The 20,755-nt window shown below is 38.0% G+C and overlaps 1 protein-coding gene across 1 annotated transcript in view; it reads right to left on the bottom strand.

The window, feature by feature from the left end:
• Positions 1 to 20,755, bottom strand: part of LOC122803216 (prolactin receptor-like) — a 288,478-nt gene that overhangs the window by 35,678 nt on the left and 232,045 nt on the right. Inside the window, exon 7 of the mRNA XM_044072822.1 lies at positions 4,719 to 4,788. Within this exon, the coding sequence (XP_043928757.1) occupies positions 4,719 to 4,788 (70 nt within the window). The remainder of the gene's footprint in view (positions 1 to 4,718; positions 4,789 to 20,755) is intronic.

The following is a 20,755-nucleotide window of genomic DNA, read 5'->3' as shown; positions in this document are numbered from 1 at the left end:
AGTCAGTGTCTTTGTTTATAAGTTCCATGATAATACATTCCATGGCCTTGCAGATCAGGCTCGTCAGACTGATGGGGCAGTAGTTCCCAGGATCCAAGGTGGCTCCCCCCTTGTGGAGTGGGATAACTGTAGCTATGCGCCACTCAGTGGGCACGAAGCCTGAGGTGAGGCTATGATTAAACATGACACATAGGTGAGGTGCCAATTCATTTTGTAGTTCATGTAGTACACAGCCCGGGATGTTGTCTGGTCCCATGGATGCTGTATTCTTAGCTTTGGAGAGTGCGTTTTTTACCTGTGTGGCCATTATTACCGGAATTTGGCAATCTTTCAGTATTGAGATGGGCCCTTTAGGGGGTGAGAGGGGATGAAGGCACTGAATCGATATGCCAGGATATTGGCAATATCCTTGGGATCAGTATATTTAATGCCATTCTCTTGTAGCTCAGAATAGATCTGAGTATTGCCATTTAGATTCTTGACATAGCTATAGAATGCCTTGTGGTTGTCTTTGGAATTTTTGGCAATTTTATTTTCGTAACTAGCTTTTGAGGATTTTATGAGGGATCTCAGCTTCTTACTGAGGCTGGTAGGGGAGTTTTTTACATCATGGGATTTTCCTCTTTTTTGCAACAGTTTCTTCCTTTTGTTGTACAGTTTGTTTATGGCAGGGGACCACCAGATTGGCTTCCTTTTTTTGGAGGAGAGCGTCTTGGTTCTATTTGGGAAAGCACGATTCATGCACGAGTGTATGTGCTCTTATAGTGCCTCAATGTAGGATTTAGCAGTCGAACTTTCAGTTCCCGTCTGCATGGGAGTCATGAAGTTTGTCACTTCTGACTTGAGTAGCATGAAGTTGGCTTTGGAGAAGTTTTTCACAGAGGTTTCCTTACTGGAGGGTGGGGGAGGGATGTGGATGTTAAGGGTGATAAGCTTATGGTCAGACCTGACCAACGAGGGGGTGATCATAGGTGTGTGAGCATCAATTTCACATGTTGGTAATGACCAGGTCTAGGATATTGGAGCCCCTGGTGGGACTATGGATTAGTCGATCCAGGGCATTGTAATTTATGAATTCCAAGAACCGTTGGGCAAAGGTGTTGGTATAGTAGTAGTTTTCCCAGTTAATGGCAGTAGTATTAGGGTGTTTGATTGTATCTTAAAATTTTCCAGTAGAATCTAAATACATTGTGACATAACATAAAAAGCTACTTAATCTATTTAATTATGGACAAAACTCCAGTTCTTCATCTTTTCCACATACCAGAGAATCTGACATTTTACCGAGTTTGGGCCATATTTCCTTAATATTGATTGCATAAAACAGTGTGGCAACTAACCAAAGCATTGGCTGTTTCACTTGTCCTGCCTTAATGTTACAAACAATTACATCAGAGTAGGTATATAAATACCTGCATAGGCTGAAACCCAACAGTTTATATATATATAGTTTATATTATGGCCTGGGGTGGTCTGAATATCACTGAATTGTTGAAATAATCACTATTTTTAATAATAACTTTACATATGTTGCTTTGTTCAAATACTATAATGCCTTGTTTAAATACATCTAACAAATTATATAATTCTGTAGATTATTTATATCAAAGTGGTATTAAGTCAGTAAACCATTAATCTTTAAGTCATGTTTCTCTTAAGCAGCGTCTGTATTTTCTAATGTTTTGGGATAAGATTCATATAGGTTCATAGGTTCACAGTTGTGTACTAGGGCAATGGCCTTGGGGCCTTTACAAGCCTAGCCCATAGAAGTGACCTGACATCATATAACAGTGATATTTGTAATAATAAATCACAAAATGTATTACTCGCACTATGTGTGTGTGGGAGACAATGCTATTCCAATATTGGGAATGTCACTAAGGTTAGCTATTTGTATTATTATAAAGATACAAATGGCAAACAAACATTTTTTCCTTGTGAGAGATAGCTGAAAATTAGTTAAATGCATACAGGATATGGTGTCAAGGTGCTGTTGCAAAAAGTAACTACAAAAAAAAGTGGTTTTGATGTGAATGGAATTTAATCACTCACTTCCTGAATAGAATCAGAGTTTGCATGCTCAGACTATTCCAGACACAATCAAGTCGATTAGGCTACATTTTAAACAAAGATCTGTTTAAGGTGTAGAGCAGAAGTTAAAGTTGCTTCCACTGAATGACTGAAGCTCTGGTTCAAGTTCATGGTTGGGGGACCTCTTATTTATTTATTTATTTATTGCATTTGTTAACTGGGAAAGTCTACTGGGCCTAGGTGACCTAATTTAAGTACAGTCCTGGGGAGAAAAGCTCTACATAACATTAATAGTACTTACAAGAAAAAGCACAATGTACAGTGTATATATATATATATATATATATATATATATATATATATATATATATATATATATATATATATACACACACACACACACACACACACACACACACACACACACACACACAGTCTCAATGCATGGAAATAAATATTAAACACAATGGTACAAGTTATTTACAAACATTACACATCAGCATTTTGTACAATTTGATCATTGAGGATGGAGTTAGTCAGGTAGGGTAGCAGTTTTGATTGTTACTTGTTGGAGTTTTGTAGCATAAGCAGTTGAGTTCAGCAAGTCAGAGAGAGCTCCTAAGTAGTGATATTGTAGAGGGATATAGTAGTGGATCAGGTGTTAGGAGGTACTATTTTGGCACAAGTACATTACCAGAGAGAAGAGAGGTGTGATGTGAGAGACTTCTTAAAGAGACCAGGATTACTGACTGTTCTGAAAGAAGGTGGGGGGACATTCCATAGTTTTGAGACAGTAAAGGAGTACAGCATTTGACCAGCTGCAAGGGTAGGTTTTTTATCTTTCAGCATCATTGTGTTTTTGGATCTTAGTGGCCTGTTAGGGTGGTATGTAGTCAATAAGGAGGAGAGGGAGGGGTAAGTTGAAGGCCTGTATATGAGTTTATGTGCAGTGGTTAATTCTGAACAAGTGAGATTGTGTGGGAGTTCAGGCCAGTTTAGCTGTTGTAGAGATAATCAGTGGTGTGCTGAGTTTTTTGAATTTATTGCAAATTTGGCAATATTGTTGTAACATGAGTCCAGTTTGGTTTTCAGAGCGGACTGGATATTGGTGAGGACTGGGGCACTATATATTAGAGATGGTAGCAGGAAGGACAATGCTAGAACTTTTTTAGCAGTAATATTAAAGTAGTATTTATGTCTATTGGGGGTACCTAATTTTTTATGTGTTTTTTGATGTTGTTATGGATATGGAGGTCGAATGTTAGATTTTCATCAGTAACAACTCCTAGCAGGTTGGTACTTGGAACGACTTCAATGAGAGTATTATTATGGGATTGGACAGAAAAATCATTTTTGTTCAGAGCGGTAGTGTTTTTTGGGGGGGAATATTAGAAGTTTGATTTTATTGGGATTTAGAGCGAGATAGTTGTTTGACATCCAAGTTTCAGTTGAAGTGAAAGCATTTTGGGTAAGATGTTGTAACTCAGATATAAATTTGACAGTTTCATGTGGATTCTGCAAGTTCATCTGTGTCCACATGTATTTTCACTGACATCTCTATTTTCCCTCCCACAACATGGAGACATACCAATAAGTGAACTGTCAGTCTTTTAAACTGCCCATAGATATTCATTTGAGTGGATATGTGCATTCTGCAATGGCCAGACATTCTGTTTAGGACTAGCAGTATTGTAGCTAGGGTGAGGCAAAGGAAGCGGCATTTTTTTTTTTTCTCTTCAAGTTTTTGAAAGAGCCACTTTTCTTTCTTTGCTATTTAAGTAAATGTTTAGGGGTGCCAGATTTGGGGACAATCTAAAGTTCCAGAGTAGCTGGCTACACCTCTGAGGACTGGTCCTTTGGGTTATACACATTGCTTGCTGGGATAGGCTCCAAATCTGCAATGATATTTAAGAGGAAAAACCAGGTATTAGAAAATGAATGCATGTATGTATGGATGAATGAACCCTTTAACAATAAAATAAATGAATAAACTTAAAAAAAACTGTAATGAATGTAAGTATAAACTGCACAGTATGCCTAGAACTCAACCTACTAGCGCCAGAATCAGGGATAAAACAAAAATAATCTGGGCAAAAGCCAAGTATTGGGAACAGTTTTTTAACACAAACTTAGAAAGCTGCCAGAATAAGAGGATATGAACTGACATGCATTTTGGAATAAAATAAGTCTATAATGTTAATGATTTTCATTATTTTTAATCTACCACCTTTTTTCCTAAAAATCACCAATTTTAAGATGGACAGAGTAACATTTTGAGTCAGTATCAGGGACATCACTTAATATTATGGACAGCTGGGTAGTATGAAAGTGTGTGTGTGATTCTCTCAAAATGTCATTGTTGACTGAGTTAGACTATAAGAACAGGTTACAAAAATAGGTGATGCAAATGTGTCTTGCTTGACAGTAACTACAGCACTTAAGGTACTAAAAACACATTACACACACATGCCCTGCTCACATGCAAATTCTCTGTATAAGATGTAAGAAAGGTATAGTGGGCTGTGTAGCCATCCAAACTGATACTCAAATTGTGAAATAATGAGAAAATATATAACTTTGGATTTGTTTCAGACATTTTAACAATATCAGTTGTTATAAAAAGTGTATAATATAAATTAATATTTTCTAGTGGTTAGCAGCATCAAATAGATTTCAAATATGTATACCTTTAAAAGTTTTGGGTCTATTCCTTTGATCCTTGGTATGGGAATTGGTGGGAACAACCAAGCTTTAATCCTGTAAAAAGAGTACAATATCAGCTTGTAGACTATTCTTGTAAGATATTGCCATTTTAACTTTTTCAGATTGCATAAATAAATGCATGCGCATACACTTTCAAAGAGCTATATCACATCTTGTGAAATGTTTGAGAATAGTCTTTCCATCTCCTTCCCCCACATGGGTAAGGTCTTCCGATTCATAGGTACACCAATTTTCTAGACAGTCTATAGACTATTGTAAGGCTCACAAATAGGCCATATTCAAATGTTCACGTTCACCTCAAGGAGAACAACACAAGGTAAATGGGGAGAGAATTTAACATAACCTATGCAAATTATGTTGGTTTACCTTGACATGTAGCGGTCGTTAGAGGTATAGGGCACAGCATTAATTGGTGAGCTTAAACTTGGACTTTTTGAAGCTTTCAGTGTCATACTCTATGAGCGTTTGGGAAAAAACTTCACAATGTGTCATGTGGAGAGAACGACTATGCTGAACATGACCTACTTTAGCTAGATACACTAGGGAAACTGTCTTCATAGTCTACAAATAAAATCGAGCATATGTTGGATCTAGGCTATCCTTTCACTGACAGCCCCGTCAAAGTTGAACTAATCAAACCAACCGAGTATAAAACCAGATCAGAAATTAAAGCCATTTTATCAAAGAACTTCACCTAAATGCAGAAAACAGTATATATATATATATATATATATATATATATATATATATATATATATATATATATATATATATATATATATATATATATATATATATATATACATATATACAACCCTAACAACCCTAATGCAGGACACACATCTTTCCTCACTATAACCCAAACTTTTCAGCAACCTAATCTTAAATTTCATCCTTACTCTAAAACATACCTTACCCTAATATGACATCTAATCTTAATGGTAAAATCTATTACCCTTTTCAAAATATAATACTAAGCCTATCCCTAAAGTCATTAGTTCATCTAAATACTGCATCACTGACATTCAACCATCTGGCATTTCAATCACACAAACTTAGTTTGATAAAAAGGACTCAAAATGCTTTTGATCAAACTGTCCCTAGTAACCTACTGACCTGTAGAATGCATGACAACAATGACAAGTAACCTAGTGCCTTGTAGGATGTGTGACACCACTGACAAGTGGGTCAAAACTCAAATGGCCAGCACTAAGGAGTATATGGCAAAAAAACTCACAACAATGCCATAAGTAGGTAATTTATGGTTTATTCCTCCATACCGGTTTCGGCATAACCTCCTTCATCAGTGGAAAACATATAAACATAATGTTCCATCCCTCCATATATAGACCAATCCACCAATGAAAAAAACAGCCCCCCCCATTAACATCACTTCATTTAGCCAAGTAATTAACATACAACTCAAACATAAGCCACATGTTAACATTCAAAAGCCACAATAAAATACTACAAATGATCATTTAATCCCAGTGGGAAAAGACCCCCCCAGCTTAATTATCCAATATTTTTCCTTCCTATTTAGGATGCTGTGCCAGACCTGCTTATTACTTCTGTTACCAGCAATTTTATCTATTATGAGAAAATGGAAATCTGCATTAATGTGTACCAGTGTCTCTAGAGGGCATTGGTTTCTCATTTGTTATGTATGTATTAAAAAAATTTGTTCAATTCAGGAGGAATTTGTTACTTCTCAACAGGACCTTAGTAACAGATGATGGGTTAGGGGATACAGGGATTTTGATATCATCTCTGGCAGTAATTGGGCCAACACTCATGACAGGATGTCACTATTGGAATATAAAGTGAAGACTCGGAAGACCACCACTGATACTATCAGGTTTGTCACAACATTTGGGAAAAACACTAATGCTATTAGGGACACCATAAACAAACATTGGAATATCCTCATGGCTAATGATAGTTTGCGCCAGGTTTTGGGTACTAGATGCCAATTTTCATTTAGGAAAGGTAAGATATTGGGTTCCCATTTTTCTCATTTTAAACATACCAGCAGTGGGGGTGCTATTTATCAACAACTCACCTTGTCGGGGGATACTCTTTTTGTTATGTTTCCTTGTGAACATTGCTCCTCATGTCAACAAGTTAGTAAACTTAAACAATTTTCCAGCAAAAACACCAGTTAGGTGTATGATATTAAATTCTATGGGAATTGTGGAACCGATTGGATCATATATTTTGCCACTTGCAAATGTTTGGCTTTTTATATTGGCCAGATGTCACATCCATTGTGAGTACGTATGTCTGAACATCGGAGTGACATATGTAACAAACGAGAAACCAATGCCCTCTATAGACACTGTTTGGTACACAATAATGCAGATTTCCATTTTCTCATAATAGATAAAATTGCTGGTAACAGAATAAGCAGGGCTGGCACAGCATCCTAAATAGGAAGGAAAAATATTGGATAATTAAGCTGGGCGGGTCTTTTCCCACCGGGATTAAATGATCATTTGCAGTATTTTATTGTAGCTTTTGAATGTTAACATGTGGCTTATATTTGAGTTGTATGTTAATTACTTGGCTAAAAGAAGTGATGTTAATGGAGGGGCTGTTTTTTCCATTGGTGGATTGGTCTATATACGGAGGGATGGAACATTATGTTTATATGTTTTCCACTGAAGAAGGCGGTTATGCTGAAACTGGTATGGAGGAATAAACTATAAATTACCTACTTATGGCATTGTTGTGAGTTCTTTTTGCCATATACTCCTTACTGCTGGCCATTTGAGTTTTGACCCAAATTTGGTTTGGCCCTGCACTTGCCATACGTGCAGAGCTCTTTCACTTCACCACTGACAAGTGACCTATTAATCTGTAGAATGCAGGACACCATGGACACATAACTTAGTGATCTGTAGGATGTATGGCATCACTGGAAATTAACCTGTTGACTGGTTGGATGCATGACACCCTGAAAAATAACCTATCGACCTGTAGGATGCATGACATCGCTGACGAGTAACCTACTGCCTTATGGAATTCATGAAATCACTGTCAAGGAACGTACTGACCTGTAAGATGCATGACACCACTGACAAGCCACCTATTGACCTGTAGGATACATGACACCATGATAAGTAACTTATTGACCTGTATGATGCGGACTGACTGTAGGATGCTCAAAATCACTGATAAGTAAACTACTGACCTCTAGAATGCATGAGGTCACTGACAACTCACCTACTGACTTGTAGGATGTGTGACATCACTGACAAGTAAGCTACTGACCTATAGGATACATGACACCACTGAAAAATCGCATAATTACTTGAAGGATGCATATGAAGGGTGAGGTGTACAGAGAAGGAAAAATGTTAGAGTGTCTGTTTCATTTTAATATGCTTTCACTACAAGACAGATTCCTAAGTGCTTTTCAGTATGTATCTGATGACTTATTTCCTGCCAAATATGAAAAGTGCTAACATGGTAAAAGTGTAGAAAGTTCAGTTCTTTTTAGAAAATTCTTTCATGGAATTCAGAACTCATGCCTAATATGAAAAGTCATAAACAGAGAGGCAGGAGATCTTAGCAGACCTAATGCTGTAGTGTTTATTTTTAATTGGTCAGTGGTTGTTCTATGATTGACATACTGTTGCTTTTTATTAGAAAAGGTATAAAGAATGTATGATTCTGCTGTTTGGGGAGACAGGATCTTGATTTCCTACTCTTCCACGTATGTACCTTTCTTTGCAATAAAGATTATTTTTCCCTGGTGAACTGTGTCATGTGAAAGTTATTTGGCCCCATTGAGAGTTCAGTGCCATATACTCAGATTTTCAAGCCTTTTGTGTATTGCTCCATTTGAAATTGCCACTGTACCCATTGTCACAGGTTTTCTGCCAGGCAAAGTTTTGGTGGGCCAATATATAATCTTTCTTTACTATCAGCAAAGTTTAAAGTCTCTATAGGTAAGCTTTATTAATAACCATGTCATTAGATTTAATTGTAAACAGATTCTGATTCTTCCACTGATTTTGATATACCTCCTACACAATTGCATTCATTGTGAGAAGTACCACATTCAGCAGCAGCTAGAAATAGTGGGGCCAAAATCACCATAAGAGTGAGTAGTGCACCCCTGAACTGCAGTGGATTTTCAAACCATTGTAGATTCTCCCCCTTTTATTCACAGAAATTTAGCTAAATATGCAAAGATCTTAGAAGGACACGTACAGCTACAAAACCCAACTATTCAAGCCTTGAGACCAGTATTAAAATCTTCTATACCACCTGATATTTTCAGAAAAATATAGGAAAGATCGAATATAGGCAATAATATTCCAAAACACACAAGTGATGGACTTTTGACTGTTAGGAACAACTTAAAAAGCCATTACCACACCATGCTTCCTAACCCTTAACTGAGCAAAAATCAAAGCTATTGTGCAAAAGAAAAATTTGCCTGTTGATGCATATTTGCAGTACATAATAGATCCATTTGAAACCTTCTCTGGGCATCCAGAACCTACAGAAGGTGCAGCAGCCAGCGGGTTGTCAGCAGCTTTTCTAGAGGGTTTGTTAGCTCCCACACAAAAGCAAATTAAAAAAAGTTTGCTTAAAATGGCCAAGTTTGGGCATTCATGAAATGTGAATCAAGCACTTAGGGAAGGAAAAAAAAAATAAGAAAAAGTTGGATATTCAGCTGCTACAGTCTGATACTGACTCACAGAAATGGAGAAGGTGAAATAAACATCATGGGGAGGAGGTAGATTCTGATTTTTCCAAACATAACCGCCAGGCCAATATCAGCAAAATTATTATCCTCTTGCATCACAACAGAGACTGATAGGTGCACCATGTTTATTTATTTCAGTTTGATGACCAGGGAAGTCCACTGGGCCAAGAAGAGCCTGTTGTCAGAGGATAAGCTCCAAATAATGTTACAGACAATTGAACTTGCAAATTACAAAATGAATCAAAGATATGCAAGAAATTATACTACAAGATTTTCACATAAACATACAAACATATAAAGAACAAAAAACATAATGCAGCATAAAAATATACAGAGCAGCATAACATATTTCTTGTGGTGGGCAACCCATATAGTACAGACTAGGTAATAAAAACAGTCATTGCGAGGAGAAATACAGGTAAAGGAGTGTAGATGTGAAAAATTGGATGCTCAGAAATAATGTTATAAAATAAGGTCATCCAGGTGCAGTAGGAGAATGGTGCAGTAGTGAAATGTACGGTGAATTGGTAGTAATGAGTGGGTATGAGGGGAGTTAAGTAGGACAGTGACATGGACATGCCCATTTTGAGAACAGATGCAAGAACAAGTGAGATTTAAAGTTGGTATGATTAGGAATATTGCAAAGAGGGGGAGGGAGAGAGTTCCATAATTTAGCTATGGAGTAGGACAGCAGAAGATGACATGGGGAATGAGAGGGTTTGTAGATTTGTGGGAGATTTTGGTTTTCTGATTGTAGAGGGCAGTTAGGAACATAGGGGGTAAAGGTGCAATTGAGGGATGGGCAGTTGGAAGGATTAAAGATGGGTTTGTGGGCATTGATAAGCTGAATGAATTTCAAGTGGTTGGGGAGTTCAAGCCATTGCAGGGAGAGAAGGGATTGGCAGTAGTGGGTAGAGTAATTAGAATTGGTTGCGGATTTACTTATTTTATGGTAGCAGGACTCGAGTTTGGATTGTAGGCTGAGCTACAGGTTGGTTAAAAGAGGTGCACCGTAAAAAAGAGAGGGGAAAAGATAGGAGGAGGCTGAGGTTTTCCTGGTAGAGGGGCTGAGATAGCGATTATGTCTGTAGAGGAGTCCTAGTTTTTTTTTTTTATGGCGGAGTGGATATGGGAGTCAAATTTTAGGTTGTTGTCAATGGTAATGCCTAGATGTTTGGCACTGGATACAATTTTGAGGGGGGAGTTGGTGTGGCTGAGTATGGGAAAGGTGTTTTTTTTTCAATAATATTGTTCCTAGAAGGTGTGAAGATCATCAGTTTAGTTTTTGTTGCATTTAGGGCCAAGTGATAATTTTGCATCCAGGATTTGGTTTTAGAAAAGGCGGATTAAGTTTTGAATTGAAGTTGAGATGGGGAGTGAGCTGAGCAGATGATTGTTGAGTCATCTGCATACTTATGAGAGAGGATTCAGGGATGCCTATGTGGAAGTTGTTGATAAATATGTTGAAGAGGAGGGGGCCAAGTGCAGAACCTTGGGGTACTGTGGTGGGAGTCGGTAGGAAGGGGAGGTGGAGGTTTTCCATTGTACAGCTTGTAGACGATCAGAGAAGTAGCTGGAGAACCAGGCAATGGTGGAGGGAGAGAGGTGTAGAGTGGAGAGTTGTGATAGAAGTAGGGGGTGGGAGACGGTGTCAAAAGCTTTAGATAGGTCAAGGAATATGGTTGAGACAAATTTGCTGGAGTTGCGTGCTAGGTTAATGGTTTCAAGAAAGCAAAGAAGGGCAGTCATGGTGCTGTGATCAGGGCAGAAGCCATGTTGAGTGGGGGTAAGGAGGTTGATTTTTGTAAGGTATGGCATTAGTTATGAGTGGATAACTTTTTCTAATATTTTAGAAAGGGGAGAGAGGATGGCAATAGGCCTGAGATAAGAAGTGTTGGTGTTTTTTCCACCCTTATGGAGTGGGATGATATAAGCTTGGTGCCAGATAGATGGGACGTAGGATTCCAGGATGGATCTATTTATTAAGATAGAAATGGGAAAGGCTATGCTGTCTGCAGCTAGTTTGAGGAAGGTTGAAGGTAAGCTACCAGGAGCATTGTGGTAGGGTTTTGATTTGCAGAGCAGCTGTTTTATCTTAATTGTGGGGATGTTTTTTTGGTGAAAGGTGAGGGAGGGAGGGTTGTTATTGAGGGGAAGAGGGTAGCAGGGAGGCATGGGGGAGGAGGGTGGGTGAGAGAAAGAGGAGGAGAGGTTAGCTATGCTTTCCACAAAGAAAGTATTGAAATTAATGGCAGTTTCATGAACTGTGAGGTTGGAGTCAGGACAGGTGTTATCTTTATTTCCAGGGTGTAGGATAGAGGAGATGGGAGTTCCAGAATTTTTTTGGGTTAGTTGAGTGCTAAGATTGGAACTTGGAGTAGTAGTCTTTGCGATCTTTTGTTAAAAATTTTTTTACAGAGTTTCGGATTTGCTTAAATTCAAGTAGGATGTTGGGTTGTTTGTTTCTCTGGTCTTGTTTCCATTTTTTGTCTCTTAGCTGCATTTTATGTTTAGCTTCTTTTGAGAGCCAGAGGCGGGATTGAAATTTATGCGCTTGGTTCTAAGAGGAGCTTGATGGTTTAGCAGTTTTAGAAATGAGTCATTAAAGTAGGTGATGGCATTGTTGAGGGGAAGGGTTTTTAGGGGGGACCAGTCAGTGTGTTTTAGACATTCTGAGACTGTCTGAGGGATGAAGAAGGAGAGGTTGTGGGGTTTAGATGTAGTGGTGTTGCTTTTGAGAAGGAGAGGGGAGACAGACTGTGAAGGCTGGGAGATGATAACTGAGGGCGACTGGGAGGATTCCAGCCTTTCTGATGAGGTTGAGATGGGAAGTTAAAATCCAGTAAATGATGGTGCTGGAGGCACCATCTTTGTTTGGTCTGGTTGGAGAGTTTATTAGTTGGGTGAAGCTGTAGAGGTTAAGTGTTAGTTGAGGCTTGAGAGTTAATAGAGGCCCAGTTCATGTTTATGTTATAAAGGATATAGGTTTCATTTCTAATGGTGGAGGAAAGCCAGGAGAGGATGTCTTCAAGTATTTGGATATTATTCCCTGGGGGAATATAGAGGGCACATATGCATAATGACTTGTGGTTGTTGAATTTTAGTAGACCGATAGTAATTTCAGCGTTAGCAAAGGTTGGGATCTTGTTGGTGTAGGGAGTAATGGTATGCAAGGAGGAGTAGATAATAGCTATACCACCACCTTTCCTGTGAAGTCTATCATTGCAAATAATTTGGTAGCCTGGGATTTCATTGTTTAGTATATAAGGTTTACTTGTTTTAATTGTGCTCAGTCTGGACATTGGCAAAATGAATGTCTGATATCTTTACAGCAAACAAATTCACCAAATGTTCAGACACCACAGCAAGATGAAAGAAATCTACATGCATGGAATACTGCTTGCCAGCCACCAGTGTAGCAACAAAAATATTAGGACAGCTATGAGCAGGAACCGCAGTTAATTCCCTTTGTACCAATTGACCTGGATAGTCCTTTTGTCAATATTACAGTTCAAAATTCATCAATCCCATTTCTTGACTAAAAAACACAGCAGTACCAGGCAAAGGTGCAAAGACAAAACCAAGAAGCAAAAAACACCAACTAATGCACCAGGAGGACTCCAATAAGTAGTTTTTAGCATAGTCAAAGATTAATATTCGCTATTTGTTTAACAGACTTCTTCAGTCAGTTAAACATTTAAGTAATACAATTAACACCTGCCAGCCAGCACATCACTCTTGTTAAAACTGATTATATCATACTTAAATGCTGATTAAAAGCCATAGGACAAAATAAAATAAAATGCAAGCAGATGAACTGTTTCAGTATTCAAATCTTTGTTGATTAAAAAACAATAAACTAGTGCTGTAGGAAACAACCAAAACTAATATTTATTAATAGTCACTTTCCTATTGTTTAAAAAACACTTAATGTTCACAGCGTCATTAAGACCTAGGGAAATATAGGAGGCCAGCTACTCAGCCTCCCTCTAGGCCACAGGATTTCTAAAGTTGCCTCCCTTTATGTCCTGCCTAACCACCTCCAACACAGAAAAAGTTTTTTTTTCCAGTTAACACAAGAAATAGAATGCTTAAACAGAGCATTGCTAGAATTTTTTGTTTTAATGGCATACTCATGTTCCAAAATTATTTTTCTTAAACTCCTAGTGGACATGCCAACATAAAATAAATCTACAAGCCCTACAACCGGAGCATTTAAACATACCCCCACTACTCCCAACAGTACCCCTGACACCAGAATGACTTCTGGTAGACTCCTCCTGCTTGGTTGAAAGTTAAAACCCAATTTCAGTACCTTAACATGGTCTTCAGATTACTGAAAACTGGACAAATTAAACACTGAAATTTTAGAACTCTCACAAAAGGGGAGCTTCATTAGATGTTAACATCATGTTAATTTTAAAAGTGGGCATCCAAACTTTATTAAAAGTAATGTCCCTAGAGGACAGTTTATAAGAGCATTTCATATGACAGTTGATGATTCTGCTTTCCTGTCAGAATTAGAGTTTATTAAGGGTCTTTTTTCTGACAGGGGGTATCCTTCAGAGATACTTTGTAATGCAGCAGGTGAAATTATCAATAGACAGTATAAGGACTTTCCTCCTATTTTAACACATGGCTTTCACAAGAAAGAGGTTGTAGTGGGACATTCAGATAATGTTAACAACAAGACTAGTGACTGTCCCAGGTATGCTTTAGAGATGAGTGTAGATAGTCACGCTATACGTAGAATTATCTGTGATAATAGATGGGAATATAAGAAGGTTATTACAGGTAATCCTGATGTAGCCAGAGTTTTGGGAGACAGTCCTTCTTTTGTTTACAAAAAGAATAGAAGTATAAAACAACTTTTGAAGTCTAACAGAAATCATTCTGGTGCCAGGGGTACTCTTGGGAGTGGTGGGGTATGTTTAAATGCTCTGGTTGTAGGGCTTGTAGATTTATTTTTGAAGGACCCATCATTTCCACAGGCCATGTGGATAGAACCTTTATGGTCCCTGGCTGGGTAAATTGTAGTACTGTAGGTATTGTTTATATTGCCTTATGTTCTGCATGTCCTGCCTTTTATGTTGGCATGTCCACAAGGAGTTTAAGAAAATGTATTTTGGAGCATGAGTATGCCATTAAAACAAAAAATTCTAACAATGCTCTGTTTAAGTATTTTATTGCTTGTGTTAACTGGAAAAAATTTACTTTTTCTGTGTTGGCGGTGGTTAGGCAGGACATAAGGGGAGGCAACTTCAAAAATCTTGTGGCCTAGAGGGAGGCTGAGTGGCAATTTAGGCTGGCCTCCTATATTTCCCCAGGTCTTAATGAAGCTGTGAACATTAAGTGTTTTTTAAACAACAGGAAAGTGACTGTTAAATATTAGTTTTGGTTGTTTCCTACAGCACTAGTTTATTGTTTTTTAATCAACAAAGTTTTGAACACTGAAACAGTTTATCTGCTTGTATTTTATTTTGTTCTATGGCTTTTAATCAGCATTTAAGTATGATGTAATCAGTTTTAACGAGAGTGATGTGCTGACTGGCTGGTGTTAATTGTATTATTCAAATGTTTAACTGACTTGAGTTTTTATGTTTAGTTTCTGAAGAAGTCTGTTAGACGAATAGCGAATATTAAACTTTGACTACGCTAAAAATTTATTGGAGTCCTCCTGGTGCATTATTTGATGTTTTTTGCTTCTTAATCCCATTTCTTGTTGATACAACAGCTACCAGGTCTATATACTCCAGCAAATGCTGAGCACTTTCCACTTGCCAATCACATGATTTGGTGTGTGGGAGTGTCCAGAGTCCAGTTAGACTATCCAGAAACAAAAATGTTCCAATTAAAATTAGTCTGTTAAAAGAACAGCATGCTTTTATTGCACAAAATTCTGCCCTCTAAATCTGTTCAGTAGAGATTTATGTAAATTATGATGCATCTTTTATTGTTCATCAGCTGGTGTATTCCTAGATATTCCTTTGAACCCTTAGGATTATAGTTGAATAACATCTGTACATTTGAAGATGCCCTTTTTCTTATTCTAACATCAGAACAAAATGTAGCAAATACTGGCTTGGAGGAATTAAAGATAATCTTTCCACATCTCTGGTCATGAGATTTATGTGGCAGTTCGTCGTTCTATAGAGGCATTCTTATTGAAGACTAAAATGCAATGCTTACCTGCAGCATGATTGTCTAAATATGAGTTATCGTTACCCAATAACCCTTCTTTACAAATTGTTCAATGTCCACCACTTAACCTTGCTTCTTTAATTCTTACAGCAAGTGAAGGAGAACCTCACAACTGTGTAGTTATTATTACGTTATTAACACTGTGCTTTCTCCTAGGTTAGATTTACAAGAGGTTCCATTGCAGAATCCAGATTTCATTCTTTTCATGGATGGCTTCTGTGTTTGAAGAGATGATGGTGAACTTGCAACCTTTTCCATTTGAACACAGGACAGGATCCTGTACACTGGAAAATTAAATGGAAATGTGTCTGCACAAGTGGCCACCCTAGTAGCTATTACTAAAACCTGTAAGACTGGCAAAGACCAATCAGTAACAGTTTTCACGGATTCATGTTATTCTTACTGAGTAGTTCAGGATTTTGGGACACTTCAGAAAGACAAAGGTTATTTGACTTCAGCAGGAACTATTATGAAAAATACAGTTTTTGTTAATGGTTTATTAGGTGCTTTATTACTGCCAAAAACAGTAGATGTGGTTAAATGTGCCACAAATAAACATGATGATCCCAAAGGCATGCTGTAGGTGGATTGGACACTCTAAATTGGCCGTAGACATGAGTGCATGTGTGTGTCTTCTGTAGAACGTTGGGCGCCTGACTGGCAACTCGACACTGTAAAACTCCACTGCTAATCATGAGCGGACAGGTGATCCACCGTGGCAACCCCTAACTGGGAAAAGCTGAAAGAAGAAGATTCTTTTATAACTAAGAGAAAAACTTTTTCAGATATGGTGGCAAGACAGACTGCATTGTTGTGTCCTGTTCAGGCTTTATTCTTGCAGCAGATGAATGAAACTAACAAGCATTTTCCTTCAATGAAGTTGTTATCTTTTCGGAAACAGACAGGGGACTCTGAAAGAATGAGGAGGATAAATTATGGCTGCAGCTGGTCCCTTTTGTGGCATCTTTTGGGAGGACGGCTAGTAGCCCCACATAATTTCTTGACTCAGTTGGTCAAAGCCAACCATTATCTTTTTCTTTGGGCAAATATACTTTAATAAAACAGATTTCCAATGATTGGTGTGCCCCTCATCTTTCAGAAGTTGGTCAGCCTTTTGTAAATTGTGTAGTTTGCTTAGAGCAGAGTGTCTAAATCTGTACCTGCACCTATTCAAACATTGAACAAGACATGGGGACCATTTTGTTCCATACAGTGGGGACTTCATTTAACTTCCCCAAGTGCAGAAATTTAGATACACATTAGTTGCTGTTGACACTTCTTCTGGATGTGTATAAGCTAGCCATGTATAAAGAATGATGCAATGACCATAGCTAAAACATTAACAGAACTGATCCCAAGATTTGAGTGCCTTGTTGCATTTTATCAGATCAGGGCACTCATTTTACAATCAAGTAATACAAAAGATTTGTAAAACTCTGAATGTGAAATTGCATTTTCATTGTCCCTATGGACCACAAGTCTCAGGGATAGTGGAAACAGCTAATTAAACCATTAAGACACGATTAGCTAAAGTTTGTCAGGAGACTGGTCTTAAATGGCCAGAAGCTTTGCTCTTAGCTTTATTCAGTATGAGAAGTGCAGTTAGTACCACTAGAGGAATGACCCTCATAAAATTCTTATGGGCAGACCCATGAGAATGCCCTCTACACCCCTCTCCAAGAATATGGAATTACGAGATTTTGATAAATCCATTTTCTTGTATTGTAAATCTCTGTCCTGTTTTGCAGAAGTATAAAACTGTTCTGTATGGAGAATAATGATTACAGAACAGCAATGTCATGAATTGTAGCCCAGAGATTTTATGTACATTAAGGTACATTCCTGAAAAGCCTTACTCAGTCCTAGTGGAAGGGACCTACTTGGTTTTGCTCACAACTGCTACTGCCATTCATTGTGAAGGAGTCTGCACCTGGATCCATGTGTTACATTTCAAGATGACCCTCCCTTGTGACGAGTGCAACCAAACCAAGAGTCCACTGATGTCATTCCACATGAATCAGCAGAACCTATTGCTAGCAGAACCAGAAAAAATACAGGAACTCTGTTACATCAAGAAGTGACAGCCAATGATGTTTTTCCATCCAGACCAAATCCGGAACTCACTGTGAATTGTTTGCCATCCAGATTAAATCCAAACGTGAATTCAACTGAGTTACTCTTTGTACCAGACCAGGAAGTGAAATCATGTGACTGTTATTTCTTCCTGGCCTGAAGTAAATTTATTGACTCTTCTTGCTACTGAATCCGACATCAGCAATTCATTGTGCCTTTTGGTCACTGACATAAGTGATGTGTCTTTCAAACAGAATTAATTTACAAAGTCATCTGCAGTCGATGTTTTTTGATTGGAGATTATTTGGCGACTGATTTTGCATGGACTATAACCAATCAATACAACATCCACATTTGCAGTTTCTTCAAAACCCTCTTCAGCCCCAATATGCTTGTGTCCCATATGGACTTATCATCTGGACATCTGCTCTGATTTTCATTATTATTTTATCTTGTTTGCTTTTGTCATCTGGAGCTGTGAGTACATCATCATCTGCAACCATTGGAACTGTAAGTACTGAACAATTTCTTAACAGATATACCTGTAGTGATAAGAATAGCAGCAAGTGTTTAGTTAAAATTGAATTATGAACACCTGAATGGCATCTTATATGTAATACTTTTTCTGCTGCCCTGTACACCCATGCACAGATGTTCAATATTCGTGACTGTTGAGTTTGTGCCATATACCTACTGCACATGATAGGGGTAGTCCGTTGTTTCCTATCCCATTGACTGATATGGAACTTCATACTGTATTTCTGTACAATTTTTCTCACTAAAATGGAAAGGCTAAACATTCATACCCCATTTGTAGTAATACTGCTTCAGCTATAAATGACTGCTAAAGGACACGTTTGCTATCATAAAAAAAGGAATACTTTTTGTGGGAAAAAATGCCTGCAATTTCACTAGGAGAATTTATGATGGCCAGGAGGCCATAGTATGGCAGCATTGCATGAGTACTATTATATTTGCAGCGATCAGTCTTATCTCTGGTTACCTACAGACGGGTCTGGTTGTTGTTACATAGGCAGTGTTATACCAGTTTAACGACATACACTAGTCTTACCTGAAGTCAAGTTTTGTAATGCTTGTCACAGGACAGACATTAAAGACATTCCAAACCCAGCTAGAAAAGTAGGGTGCCTCGTGGGTTTATCATAATACTGTACAAAAGACTGCTTTTAAAGAACTTGCTTACATCTTGGTGATGGGGTCATTTCTGGAGTAGAAATTATACCTGCTTATGGAGCAGTCAAGTCCATTTGGGAGTTGAGGAAGTTGTCTAAACTTTTAGAAATTTTAAGTAACTCCACCTTTGAATCTGTTAATTTACTTACTCAGGAGATGTCTGCCATGTGCAGTGTGCTGCTACAGAACTGAATGGCGCTTGATTTCAACCTTGCTTCTAAAGCAGGTATGAATGCACTCATCAAAACTGCTGCTCATTTATTCCTGATAATAATTGTGCCATTCATAGTCACCTAGAAATAATTCAAACAGCAGCTGAACTTTCACATGTTAAAGAAGCGGATAGTTCCTAGTTAGCATGGTTAACTAATCTTTTATCCAGATAGGTAGGGAGTATTTTACAGTTCTTTATGCTCATAGGTATTATAATTTTATTATTAGGCCTTATTTTATTCCTGATAAATGCTTGCATTCTAAAGCTATTACTGTCCAGAAGGAGAATCAATCTACAAATGTATGAGGTTAAAATCAGTACCTTTGATGACTTAGTTCCTGCCAAATATGAAAAATACTAGCATGGGAAAAGTGTAGAAAGTTCTGTTCTTTATAGAAAATTCTTCTATGGAATTCAGAACTCATGCCTAATATGGAAAGTCATAAGCAAAGAGACAGAAGATTTTAGCAGAATTAATGGTGTAGTGTGCATTTTTAATTGGTCAATGACTGTTCTAGGATTAACACAATAATGTCACTTTTAAACAGAAAAGGCATAAAGAATCTATGATTCCATTGTTTGGTGAGACAGGACCTTGATTTCCTAGTCTTCCATGTATGTACCTTTTGTTGCAATAAAGGAGATTATTATTTACTGCTGAACTGTCTTGTGAAAGTTATTTGGTACCTTAACACACCACGGACAAGTCACCTATTGTCGTATATGATGCATAATACTACTGACAGCTAACCTAGGACCTGTGAGATGCATTACACTACTAACAAGTAGCTTAGGACCTGTGAGATGCATTACACTACTGACAACTAACCTAGGACCTGTGAGATGCATTACACTACTAACAAGTAGCTTAGGACCTGTGAGATGCATTACACTACTAACAAGTAACCTAGGACCTGTGAGATGCATTACACTACTGACAACTAACCTAGGACCTGTGAGATGCATTGCACTACTAACAAATAACCTAGGACCTGTGAGATGCATTACACTACTGACAACTAATCTAGGACCTGTGAGATGCATTACACTACTAACAAGTAACCTAAGACCTGTGAGATGCATTACACTACTGACAACTAACCTAGGACCTGTGAGATGCATTACACTACTGACAAATAACCTAGGACCTGTGAGATGCATTACACTACTAACAAGTAACCTAGGACCTGTGAGATGCATTACACTACTGACAACTAACCTAGGACCTGTGAGATGCATTACACTACTAACAAGTAGCTTAGGACCTGTGAGATGCATTACACTACTAACAAGTAAACTAGGACCTGTGAGATGCATTACACTATTGACAACTAACCTAGGACCTGTGAGATGATTTACACTACTAACAAGTAACCTAGGACCTGTGAGATGCATTACACTACTGACAACTAATCTGGGACCTGTGAGATGCATTACACTACTAACAAATAACCTAAGACCTATGAGATGCATTACACTACTGACAACTAACCTAGGACCTGTGAGATGCATTACACTACTGACAAATAACCTAGGACCTGTGAGATGCATTACACTACTAACAAGTAACCTAGGACCTGTGAGATGCATTACACTAC

Source organism: Protopterus annectens, chromosome 5.part1, assembly GCF_019279795.1.
Source record: "Protopterus annectens isolate FY-2018-M chromosome 5.part1, PAN1.0, whole genome shotgun sequence".
Taxonomy (NCBI): domain Eukaryota; kingdom Metazoa; phylum Chordata; order Ceratodontiformes; family Protopteridae; genus Protopterus; species Protopterus annectens.
This window is presented reverse-complemented; position numbering and strand designations above follow the sequence as displayed.